The following is a 13,642-nucleotide window of genomic DNA, read 5'->3' as shown; positions in this document are numbered from 1 at the left end:
ACAATAAAGTTAAACACTCTCCAAATATACTACCTTGTAAGAATAGGGGAAAATTAAAGCTATTGTGAGGCATCATACAAGATCTTACATTACATCTAACACTTGCTGATCACAAGACACCTAACAACAGCTAACAATCATGTTGTTCTCACTGAGTTAAATTGTTTTGTAGGGGAAAGAATAATGAATTTGGAATCAAGGGTTCAAATCCCAATTCTGCCATTTACTACTTATGTGGCATCAGACAAGTCACTTATCCTTTCTGGGTCTGTTTTCTCAGCTATAAAATGAGGGGGCTGAACTAGATGGCCTCCATCCCAGCTCTAAATCTGTAATCCTATATTCAGAAATAGAGGCTGTTAAATCAGAGCAGTGGGAACATGGAAGGGAATATCTTCAGTATGAACAGCATATAAGTGACTAGAATAGTACAGCGGATTGCTGTTGTGGCTTGTCCTTTGATCTCAAACAGGACCATAACACCAAGGAGTTGATGCCATGACATGCAAGGGAGTTGGAAGGAAGAAGTACAAAGTGGTTGGAGCCAGATTTCTCCTTAAAATCTTTCCACAGCTAATGGGCTTGTTTGTGTCAGGGCTTTGACAACAGTCTATACATTAAGAATTGAAGGGAGTTAAACAAGCTAGCATCCTATTTCAAGAAAGGCTTCTATACATTTTTCTCAGGAGTCCCAAGTAACTAAACTGTCTATAAGGCAAACAGGCAGTTTCCCACAGCAATCAAACATGTCAATCACAAGACCATCGGAAGATTGAAGACTTCACTTCCAGAAATACGGCAGGCAGGTAGAGTCTTTCCGAAACTTGCAAAGAACATAATACCATGTTTGTGTTTCTGCCAGTGACAAATAATAATTATATGTGTACTCACTGCAAACTGATCTAATTACCACGAGACAGGGCTAAACGAATACTTCTCTATTCTCCAAGTTATTGGAGATAAAGTTCCTTGAAAGAATAGAAGGATTTCAATGAAATTTTGTTTATGTATAGGGTTCTGGCACTGTAAAACATCTGAGAACGAAAGGAAGACACTGGTGACAGAAACTGGGCAATTGTGAGTTTTAGGATAGAAAATGATTAATTCAGTTCTAGATTTGCTGAGTTTGAAGCCATAGGAGGTTAGCTAAATGCAAACAAACTCTCTGAGGACATCTGACTGCTCTTTCTACATTGTGCCTTTTACAAAAAAGATTTATTTCATGATGTACTAAAAAACACATAACTCTTCATATTCATGACTCAACAATGATTAACAGCCAGCAATAAATGTTTATCAATTGATGAATAGTTTATCGATGCTCAACAAATAAAAGCAATACATCTACCATCTTTCCTCTGATAAACTTGGAACATTAGAACGAAGATAACTCAGTTGAAAAGGTATATAGCTAGAGCTACTATCCTGGTTTAGGCCTTAACTACCTCAAATTTGGACAACTGTCACTGGCCTCCAAACCTCTATCCCACTTGATTTTTCCTATGCAGAACAACAATTTTTTCCCCTAAATATCACTACTATCTATGCCACCATCATGCACTTACCTCAAAACCTAGGTCCCTATACCTAATTACAGAACTCTTATTTCTACTTACCTAAAACTCTACTTTAGAGTCCAGTTCTTGATTAAAAAAAATAAAAACAGAAGCTCAGTTGTTTTGACTATGAGAGACAAGTGCTTCAGGCTAGGCCTTGTCTTACCTTGTTAGTTTGTAGGACTTTTGCATGGAATGCAGCTGGCAAGGCGTGAAGCCACAGGTAAGCATAGGATCGGATTGCATAAGCTGGGGAATATTCCCATGTCTGGAACCCATTCCCATAGACGAGGTAGTGCATCTAAAATTCCAAAACAGAGAGACGAAATTGATGTTTTATGAGCCAAAAATCATTTTCATGAAGATACGTGGTGGCATGAAGAGCTTCTTGGTACATCTATGAACCAGGGGCCAAAAAAATATAAAGCTGAAAGCCTATGCAGAATTTTGGTAGCTAAGGGTAGTTTTAGTCAGAGGCCAGAGGAAACTAACATTGCAGAAAGTTTAGGAAATAACAAAATGCTTTAAGATTATAGAATATTCTGCTTTAGGTGGCTCAAAAACCCTTGAATTATTTTACCATAAAAATGTTAATTATTTATTTTGATACAATAAACATTTCCCAAACACCCAAATAAATTCTTATATGCAGTATGTGCCATGAAAAAAATTTACTGTTAACAAAAAAAAGATCCATCCTTTAACTCTGAAAGTATGGTACAAACACTGACCATTGTGTTTGACCACAATTTTGCTTCCTTTCCATATCGCTTTTATTTATGTTGTTATAATTATTGTTATCTTACTATAAACTTAACAGCTCATTGGTCAGAAGACAGATGCTCCAATTCTGATATTGTCTCAGTAGCAAATAAACCAAGCTTTCACACTCTGGGGTTTTTTTTCTTAGAACGAAATATAACAAGGATATAATATCTCTAGATATACAGGCCAAAACACTAGAATCTTGCAGTTGTAAATTTTAAGTTTAAAATTCTAACATGCAAATTGTTACTTCACCCAGCTGTAATTTCACCATTGTGGGTACTAGAACCACCCATTATGTATCATAACCCATTTATATCTTCTTGTCTTCCAGAACTTTGCCTATGACTTTCCATGATAATAATAATAATAATAATAATAATAATAATGATAATAATAATAATAATAATAACAGCCCACATCTATACAGCATTGTATGCTTTACAAGGTATTTTACATACATTATCTCATTTGAATCAGACAACAATCCTATTGAGTTATGTACTCATTTTGCAGTTGAGGAAACTAAGACTCAAAAAAGTTAAGTCACTCTACTAGGGTTTGTTCTAGCCCCAGGCAATTGCCTAGTGGCACGTTTCATAGATAGAAGCCACCTTAATATACAAAGTACTTTAAAAAAAAGTACCGAGTGAATTTTAACCTGTTGGCTATACCTACAGCATATTTTAAAGTGGGAGTTCTTAATCTTTCCTGTATCATGAACTCCTCTGTTGGGCTAGTGAAGCCTATGGACCTCTTTTCAGAGTAATGATTTTAAGTGTATAAAATACATTACAAAAAAAAAATCAATTTATTGAAATAAAGATGTAATTTTTTTTCAAGTTCACTGAAGTCTATCCATGGACCCCAGATTAAGAATCCTTGCTTCTGAAATAGTAGATAGCTTCAGGAGATTTAAGAGTTAAAACAGAAATCCAAGCGAGGAATAAATTTTTACATCTTTGTTCTTTGTAGGAACTTAGGGCTACGGGGTGGTTTTCTCAAAAGTCCAATCCAAGGCTATTTTCTATCAATGGTCATGAAATTTAGAGACAGAACTCCCTGGAAAGGCTCACGCCCATAGTAATTGGTTGCTATCCTGGTGTCAATGTAGATTTAATTGCTTCTTGCTGTATTTGCTTACACTCTTAAAATCAAACAAAAAGGTGTCTATCTCCCCACTTACAACTTCAGGGATAAGCATCCAATCTGCCTCAAATGGCCACATGGCACCTGAGATGACAGACAATACCTTTCACATCCTCTTCATCAGCAGACCTCAAGTAGCTTCTCTTCCCCTTCAACCAATTACAATGCTCAAAAATTCCAAAAGCATTGATCTGGAAGTAGAGGTCATCAGGTAATGACTTGTTTCCCCACCAATCACTACCTTAGAATCCCTCCAAAGTGAAGGCGTGTCCCTACCCACGTAGATAGATGGGACTTTTCCTGTTCAAAAGGGGAAGCTCAGCAACTATCTCTGGAGCTGTTACACAACCCCCACATCCATGTGAATTTGGAGACTTCAGCCCCCCTTCCATCTCCGGCCAGCTGGAAAGAACACCCCTCAGTAAATTTCATGTGGACATCTAAATTTATATGGGAGTTTTCTCCTTTTTCTGTTTCTAGTGCAGATGCTGGTATATCACATAATCACTCATTTGGAAGGAAGGGAAGGGGAAGGATATAAGCATTTATATAGTGCCTACTATGTGCCAGACACTGTAAGCACTTTTACAAATATTATCCCATTTAATTCTCACAACTCATAGTATCCCCATTTTACAGCTGAGGCAACTGAAGTAAACAAAGGTTAAATGACTTGCCCAAGGTCATAAAGCTAGTGTCTGAAGCCAGATTTGAACTGAGGTGTTCCTGACTCAGGCCCAGCACTCTATCCACTGCACCAACAGTTGCCTCCAAATTTGGAAATAGGAAGAAGAAACTAGTAAAGTCTCCTCATTTTGAAACTTCTACAACTAACTCACAAAAACAGCCCTCATTCAGATTTCTACAAGCTCTCCCCAATCTCCTGCTTGGGATTATCAAGTGCTAAGTCCTTCTTAGAGGATTTATCCAACATATTAGAGCCTTCCAGGTTTTTAATATTTCATGGATACCAGTGCAATACTTAGCCTGCCTGCCTATTATTCCTGTCTGTTACTATATCACTAGCCTGCCTCTATCTCTCATATGTCCACAAGTCATCTTTGGTAATAAGCAGCAGCCCATTTCCCTCATGGAGCACTGGGCATGCACCTCTCATATACACTTACCATAGATTTCTACCGCCCGTAGGGAAAACTTTACTTTTCTTTACTTTTCCGAATTTGGAGTGTTTTATGATTCAGAGCTGCATAGCATCACTGGGATAATACTTTTTTTTAAATGCGTTTTGGCAGAAGAGAGTAATTTGGGAGCACTGAAAGCCCTAAGAAATTTCCCAAATACAATCTTGTCCTTCTTTATTTTTAGGCATGGCTCACTGTACATCTGCAATACCCATCTAAGAGAGATGGGACTAATGGCTCCCTATCCAAACATATGTCACCATCTGAGCAAAACACATTCTTCATCCATTTGCTCTTTCCAATACAGACTGCTAGGTCAATTTCTATTGAGGGTTCACAAGTCTCATTATGGAAGCCCTGCAGTGATCTAGGGCTCAGGGCAATCAGCTCAGTGTCATGAACAAAGAGAAGCATCTAGAAATCTTCCCAACTAATAAGGAATTTATCTTCCATTTTGATTTTGTGTAGAACACTCTCCATGACACTAACAGTGGCAAGTATGGATTCCTGTTCTATGAGCGCAATTACAGATCATATAAGGACTACTAAAAGAAATTATCTCTGCTGCTGCATTTATCAAGAACTTGCATCCCATCTTAACATATGCATGGGAAAGAGGAGGGGGAGGTGGAAAAGCAAGCATTTATTAAGCACCTACTATTTGCTAGGCACTGTGCTTGACACTTTACAAATGTTATCTCATTTGATCCTTCCAACAACCCTGGGAGAGAGGTGCTAATGTTATCCATGTTTTACATTTGAGGAAACAGCAAGTAAGTGTCCAAAGCCTGATTTGAACTTAGATCTTCCTGACTCCAGGCCCTCGGTTCTAAACATGGTACCATGTAGCACTTTACTTTACTCTTTCAGGTCAAATGCTTTTTTTGGTGATCAATGAACAATAAACATACAGCAGGATTTTGTAGTCGCCATACCTTGAGGCAATAGCAAGGTAGATAGAACGCTAGGCAAAATGGGGATAATAACAACAGCTAACTCCCAAGGTTGTTGGGAGCATCAAATAAGATAATATTTATAAAGCACCCACTGCCCAATAGGTGCTTTATAAATGCTAGTTATTATTATTGTTATTATTTATCTGTCAATCAATCTGTTACCATGAAAATACTATCTGCTATAGATAATCTACAAAAACTAGTCTGTTTCCTGATCATATTTTCATTAGAGATACCCTAAATGAATGCATAAGACTGTGATATTGTAAAAGAATAAAGTTGGCGTAAGTATTGATAGTTATACATGTTGTCTCAATTGCTTTTTTTTAAAAATACTATCTTTCCCCCACCTACCCCTATTCTTTTAAGATATCTTCAAAATTCATCCCTAAGTAAATTTTAAACTATGTAACCTCCACCACGGATCTCCTCCCTTTGTTTTCGGTCAGGTCTTACCTCTTGTGCCTGAATTTTTTTTCTCATGTGCTGTTTCTCTAGGTACTAAATACTGGAGTCCAAAAGAAACTATTTTCATAATATTCACATTCACATTTTCATTTTGAACAGTTTTGTACAGCAACCTTTTCCATAATAAAGCACCATGCAGCCAATCAAGAATACAGAACCACACATGGATCCCTACACACACACACCCCCACACTCAAAATACTCTTCAAAAAAATTTTAAAGGCCAAGAAATAACTTACTGGTTCCCAGTAGTTGAATGTTTCATCACAGTCAGAAATATTACTCAGGAGAGCAGCACAGAACCGAGCTGAGATCAAGCACTTGAAGGCAGTGGACCCTTCAGGTGCCCAGACTTGTCCTGCTTTACTCCCAGGTGGCCTGCCCAGGGGCAAACGATAGGTATCAGGAAGGAACTACTAGGATGGGAGTAAAACTAGCAAGAGGGAAGGGAAAGAAAAGCAAAAATGCAACAAAGCACTAAAGTTATTACAAAAGAAAAGACAAAAACCAAAAAATCTCAAAACCTTTTGGTTCTTTCTCAGTAGGATGTGTAAAACCAAAATTAGGGCCTTGATCCTTTTATTTCCTGGTTTCAATACTTAATTTAGAGAGAAACCAACAGCTGCAATTCCAAAATACTTCACTCAGTCAATAATTCATCAATGAATTAAAGATTTGAAAAAGAAATTATTTCTTGGAAATCTAAGTGCAAAAAAATTCGGCATACAAGTATAGAATATGAAAGACCAGGCTTAGTAATAATAACACACATTTAAATTGCTCTTTAAGGTTTACAAAACACTTTCCTCCCACCCCTGTGAAATAGGCAGCAAAAAGTAGAACTGGGATTCCAAACCCAGCGTCCTGATTCCAAATACAGCATTATCCTCTGCAAGCTAATAATATCAGCAGTTCATGTGGAAAAAGATATTTCAATTGATTGCAAGCTTATTGAGTTAACAGTATTACACAGCATCCAATAAAACTAATTAAATCCTAGACTACATTAAATACTCAATAGCCGCAAAGGTCCTGTCCAGCTTTAAACTATGCTCCTATGTGGAAAAGCAGATTGTTCACACATCAAGAACACATTATATTTAATTCTGAGTACTTAATGTTAAGAGGAACACTGAAGAACTAGAGCCCATGCAGAAGAGGGTGACCAGGATGGTCATGGAGCTAAAAATCATAGCATATCAGGAATGACTGAAGGAATTGGGGACTTTGGGCCTGGAGCATAAATAGTACAAAAGGGACATGATGGCTATCTTCAAAAATCTGAATGGCTGTCACACAGAAAAAGGACTATGTTTATTTTGTGTAGGGCCAGTGAACACAATTAGGAATAATAGCTGGAAGGCATAAAATGGCAGATTTTGGTTCAATATGAGAAAGCACTTTGTAACCATTAAGAACTTTCAAAAATGTAATGGATTACTCTTTTTTTTAAAAGTAGTGAGCTCCTCATCCCTAGAACTGTTCAAGTAAAGGTTGAGTGACCACAAATGATAGAAGCTGTACCTGGGAGATGAAACTAAAAGTTCTCTAAATTGAAATAGTGCTCAGAAAACATTACTTTTGGGTTGAACTGCCTACCACCTGTCGTATCCACCAATATTATTTTGACACATAGTAACCTCAATTTTTCCTGTCTTTCTTACTCTTTGGTAGTTACCTCTTTCTTGTGTGTGTATGTTTTCTAAGATCAATTTTACTCATCCATTTGATATTTTTAAAACATCTACTGTACATAGGGTACTGCAAGAAATACAAAGATGCCTGAAAAAAAAAATCATTTCCTTTAAGAACTGTAGAAGAGATAAGACATACACATGAATAACAATAATACAAGACAACATGCAGTGATGGAAGTGTAATGACCAAAGTTGTATACTCTAACAATTCAGAGGAAAGAAGAAGAAAGCACTATTATCTGGGGTCATCAGTGAAGGCTTCATAGAGAAGATAATGTAAACTGGTCTTTTAAAAATGGAAGTAGGATTTTAGAAGACAAACATGAGGGAAAAATACTCCAGGTATGGGTGCAGCATAAAGTTACAGAGATAGGAAGAGGCACGTCATACACAGGAATGGCCAGTTGTCCATTTTTAACTAGGGTAAAGGGGAGAAGAATTACTGAATTTTAGTTCTGAAACGACCTCAAGTACCACGTAGTCCAGAAGTATCTCTGGATCAGCTCTCAATAGTTCCAAGTATGCCAAGAACCAGATTAAAATATAACTGAGGAATATTTAACAAAATAAATAAAAAGACAACAAAATATCAATAATTTTTTTCATCGATAATGTTACTATGTGGTTTTCTAAGTCAACCTCTGCCTGTAGGAATTCTTACATATAGGTTAGCCTCCTGTTTCTATTTGAATCTGATGCCACTGATCTAGTCCAACACCCTCATTTTACAAATAAGAATACTGAGGACCAGAGACATGATTTGCTCAAGGTTACACAATTTTAATCTGGGCTAGAACCCATCTCCTGACACCCAGTGTCCTTTCTGCTACACTTTCTTCTGCCATTCAGGAGGAGTAAACCAATAAATCTAGTAAACTCTGAGGTTAAAATACTCCTTCCATGTCAGAATCAACAAGCATTTATTAAGTACTTACTATGTGTCAGGCACTGCAAAGTGCTAGGGATACCAAGAAAAGTAAAAAACATAGTCCCTACCCTCAAGGAGCTAACATTCTAATGCGGGAGATAAAATGTAAAGAACTACATACAAACAAGATACATACAGAATGGATGGAAGATAACCTGGGAGTAGAATAAGCAGCTAGGAAGTCTGGGAAAAGCCTCCTGCAGAAGACGAGACTTGAGCTGAAGTCAGGGAAAGTAAGAAGCTGAAGTGAGGGGTCAGAACAGGAATGTCATATACAGGGAAAATGGAGATGAGCAATAGACTGTCCAGCTCCTGTAGCTGGAACCAGTGAAGCTTGAACCAAGAGTGCATGAAGGGAAAAAAAATAGGAAGGGACAGGGTAATAAGAAGGGACAGGGTAATAAGGAGTTCTAAAATGCCAAAGAGAGGACTTTACATTTGATCCTGAAGGCAACAGGGAATAACCGGAGCTCACTGAGTAGCCTGTGGCCCTAGAAAATTCATCTTTGCAGCTGGATGGAGGTTGGACTGGGAAGAAGAAAGATTTGAGGTAGTTAGAAGGCTACTTTAAAGAGAGAGGAGAGCAAGGCCTGAACTATGGCTGTGCCTGCATGAGTGGAGAGAAGGCACCGAAGAGATGTTGTGAAGGTAGAAAAGACAAGATTTAGCAACAGACTGGATAGGTGAGGTAAGTGTGAATGAGAAGTCGATGATAACACCATGGAAGGAGGAAATAGCTGACACTGACGTTTCTTGAAGTAGAAGGAGATGCAGAAGGAGAAACCAAGATGCTGACAGAAAAGTTCTTAGATGGAGAACCCAGATGCTGATGGAAAAGAATGGCCCATCTCAAGCTTTTACTCTTCTGTTGAAGGTCTATGATGCCTTCAACACTCTGGGATCCTGGCAAGGCCTTGAACCTAACAAAACAATATCAAGGCCAGACAATCCCAAGGGCCAATAATCACTGCCTCCCTCCAATCCTTTGTTCCAGGGACCAACCTGCCCTTTAGGCTGTAGGAGGAATCATTCTAATAAATGCGGGGCCACTGCAGAGCCGGGAAACGGGCCCCCCAGGCTGAACACACACGTCTCGGAGCCTCGGACCCTTTGCCCTGACATCAATGAATGGCAAACTCATCTCTTGCATTTCGGAGCCGCTGGAGCCCTCGGGCCAAGAGGATACACGAGAAAACTCTGGGACCGCCCTGGTGCTGTTTGAACGCTCCGCCACTGACCACCTGGGTAGTCCTGGGCAAGTCCCTCTCTGGGCCTCGGTTTCCCGGTCTGTAAAAGGAGGGGGCGGAACCAACTAGGCGAGCCCTTGAGTCCCTGTGAGCCGGGGTCGCTACGGGTCGGGCTCCTTCTCGTAACCCACCCCCCAGGGGTTCAGACGCCCCCTCCCCTCCTTCCCTGGACAGTCCGAGCCCGGCAGGGGGTCGCGACCCCGGCCCCGGGCGAAGGAGGAAGAGAAAAAGGGGAGAGGGAGAGTGGGGCATTTGGGGCAGCGGGCGGACCCAGGAAAGGAGGTGACCCGGGAAAGGGACATGGAAGCTGGGGCCGACGCAGGGCTGGGAGGAGAGGCCGCCCGGGCACGCCCCCGCCGCGTTCCCACCCGTACTCAGCCCGCTGATCCGAGGCAGTTGTCGCTTCTCGGCACGGGGGCTCTTCCCGCAGCTTGGCCGGGTCTCCGCCGCCGCCGCCACCGCCGCTGCTTCCCTTGAGCCGCTGCCTGGCCCCCCGAGCCGCCATAGCAAGTATGGGCAAAGGAAAAGGCTGTGCCCAATGAAGTCCGCGCTCTTGACGCTATGGCTCGTTTGGGCGAACGGTGGCCGCCGAGGTACGAAATACCTCACATGAACAGACGCGCTAGAGTTCTATGTATTTTCGGTCATTTGAGGACAATTTTCCCATGGAACTGAAGAGAAATGACCCCCAGATTCACACCTCTCCCATAATTTCTAATCTGTGCCTCAAACATTCTTCCCTTCTCCATCGTTTCTATTTCTCCACTGCCTAACATCTTCCCTCTAAACAGCCCGCACCCCCATCCCCGGACTCCCTTTAAGGCACGTTTGCTTCACCATACAAAGTGATAGGCTCCGCTTGCAGAGCTGCGGACACAGTCCCTGCTATCCAGGAGCCTACACCTTCCAGTTACTTGCTTGATTTTACCCCCGAGGTTTTTTGGGAGCTGGCGTATTTGACACAAGGTATCCCCTTCATATTGGTGGTCAACTTCATGAGGCAGAGCTGCTGTTGACCTCCCAGAAGACCAGAAAGGAATGCCTTAATTTGAAACCAAACGTATCAAAGAGATCTGGAAAAAGAAGTGTGTCACTTTCACATGTGTAGTATTTTGGCATGCTCCGGTTTCTCAAGAGAAGGAGCCCTTGTCTATCAGCTGGAACAGCTACAAGTCTTACTTTTCTTCTGTGCGACGTTCATTCCACCTTTCTACTTTCACTATCCCATGAATTTCAGTTTATTTTTTTTTAAGACAACTTTGCAGTGAGTTCCAAAGATGATAGGAGCCTGGGCAAAGGAACATGTCAAAACTTCCCAACTGCTAAAGATGGACAGTGGTCAGGGCGCCTTTCTAAGAAACACCTACACCTCTAACTCCCTACACCCAATTATTAATTGCCAAGTCCTGTTGACTTTTTCTTTCTAGTACGTGCCAACAGAGCCCTGACCAGTGGCAAATTTAGAGGACACGAAAAGTTAACCCACTTCTTCAGTAGAGTAGGAGTAAAGGAAGCCAGAGAGGGAAGCAGTTTTTTTTCACGGTGAGCTTTTTTGCAGAGCTTTTTTGCAGATAGTCATTATGAACAATGCCATAACATGAGATCACCAAGTATCCCAGAAAATGTTTCTTGCTCTCATTCGTGGTAAACCAAAACCAACTCTCTTATTTCTCCAAAGAGAAACTGTGAGCTTCCTTTTATTCATCTGCAACTTCATTTTGCCTCCTGACTTCATCAATAGTGTTAGTACTGCTACTGGTCAGTGTCTTCCCCCAAAATTTACCTAGTTAGTGTACATTTTATGTGTTTACATATGTACATGCTGTCTCCCCAAAAGAATGTAAACTCCTTACATTCAGCACATCGGCAGAGAATATTCCTTTTTTTTTTTGTCTTGTATCACTGTGCCTTGCACAGTATCTGGCACAAAAAAAGGCACTTAATACTCCATTGATGGAATGAATAATGAATGAATAAAAATATATTAAGTACTTACTATGTACAAAGAAGTAGAATAAAAAAGTAAGATAATCTCTATTATAAAGGAACTCACATTTTAACATGGGAGACAATACATATAGAAGGCTTCTTTGACTATATATATTTGTTACGAGAGGGAGAGTTAGTAGTTTTAGAAATGTAAAAGAAAACAACATCAATAAAACATTTTAAAAATGCACAGAACAAAAAAGTACATAAGGGAACATAATTTTGTTATCATCTTCTTAAGTATAATACATATATTTACATATATATATATACACACATAAGGAGTTGAGTTTCTTATACAATCCCCATTCTTTTTTGTATATTAAAATGCTTCTGACAAGCCCATAAAAAGGTTTAAAATAAAAAATACGTAAGCACCTACTCATACTTATACATATGTACACATACACATACACATACATTACTGTGCAATATAATTACCATAAATAGCTTCATCTTTTGCTATATATTTGAATGTGACTTCCTAAATGTAGTACTTCCTAAAATGTAAAAACAGTTCTTTGAAATGTGACCAAAGATGCAACTTCCAAAATTTGGCTCTTAACTCTGATTGATTGGCCTCAAAGCCTCAAAAAGCTCCATAAAGGCAAGGCCTTTAACTCATTTAGGTATCTACCATATCACCTAGCATTCCATTTGGAAACATTCGATAAGTCTTGTGAAATGAATGAAAAAGGACAATGATTTTCTGTTGCTATAGTGGAACTTGATTTGAGACAAGGCTCCTTTTCTACCTATTTCACTCCAGGATTTTCAAAATAGGGATGCTCAGAAATCCAGGGTGTCCCTATCCTCTTCACAACATGGCAGCAAAGGGCTGGAATTAGTGCATGGACAGGATTTTAATACTATATTAAGATAGTCAAGTTTCTGCTGTTGACTTATCATCCACACAAAAGCAGCTAATGTCTTAATACCCCATTAAAATCTTACATACAAAGTTTGTTCCATCCAGTTTAAAACGTCCAAAAGGTGATACAGGAGTGAAACAAAGGGAAGAGATTAAGGCAGGACATATGGATAGTCTACACAGAACTGACAATCAAACCCATGGAGCCCACCAAAATAGAGTGCATAGAGAAGAAAAGGGCCCAGAACAGAGCTTTGGGGAACACATATACAGTACTTCATCCTCCTGTCTCTGTACCTTTGCATTAGCCATCCTCCATGCCAGGAACATCCTCCCTCTTCAACTCCACAGAATTCCCCTTTTCCTTCAAGACATAGTTTAAGCACTGCCTCCTACATGAAGCCTTTCCTGATCCGAGTTATTAATGCCCTCCTTCCCTACCTTGCATTTATTTTGTATTTATTCTGTATATATTTATAGATGTAGATGTTGTTTCCCCTGATAGAATGTAAGTTCCTCCAAAGTAGGAATTGACTCATTTTTTAATTTGTATCCCAAATATCTAGCACAGTATTTTGAATGTAATACCACAGGTGCTTAATAAATGTTTGTTGTTTGATATCCTAACCCTGAGATATGTGCCAAAGGACCTGGGAAAGAATCTATCATCCAAGTCAATGGGTGACAGAAGAAGCCAGGAAAAGAGACAGATGTAGAGGAAGATGGATTGACCAGAAAGGTAAGAGAACTGGATTCCCATAGTGTTATAAAAATAAAATATCAATGAGAATGCAGTCAACAGTATTGAAGACAGAGTAGAGATCTAGAATGAGAATGAAGAAGCCAAAAGATATGTTTTACCTAATAAACAATG

At 39.6% G+C, this 13,642-nt stretch overlaps 1 protein-coding gene across 4 annotated transcripts in view; it reads right to left on the bottom strand.

Annotated features, from left to right (window-relative positions):
- ALG9 (ALG9 alpha-1,2-mannosyltransferase) overlaps positions 1-10,413 on the bottom strand; it is a 128,548-nt gene extending 118,135 nt beyond the window's left edge. The window contains exons 1-3 of one of the 4 annotated variants that reach the window (XM_027847348.1): positions 10,277-10,413; positions 6,276-6,414; positions 1,723-1,857 (exon numbers count right to left, since the gene is read on the bottom strand). In XM_027847348.1, the coding sequence (XP_027703149.1) occupies positions 1,723-1,857; positions 6,276-6,414; positions 10,277-10,413 (411 nt within the window). Of the gene's footprint in view, positions 1-1,722; positions 1,858-6,275; positions 6,415-9,663; positions 9,961-10,276 lie in introns of those variants that run through there. The other 3 variants (XM_027847349.1, XM_027847350.1, XM_027847351.1) reach the window with 3 other exon arrangements.
- Between the last annotated feature and the right edge of the window lie 3,229 nt (positions 10,414-13,642).

The sequence above is a fragment of the Vombatus ursinus genome, unplaced genomic scaffold (genome assembly GCF_900497805.2).
Source record: "Vombatus ursinus unplaced genomic scaffold, bare-nosed wombat genome assembly UNPS02015398.1, whole genome shotgun sequence".
Lineage (NCBI taxonomy): Eukaryota > Metazoa > Chordata > Mammalia > Diprotodontia > Vombatidae > Vombatus > Vombatus ursinus.
This window is presented reverse-complemented; position numbering and strand designations above follow the sequence as displayed.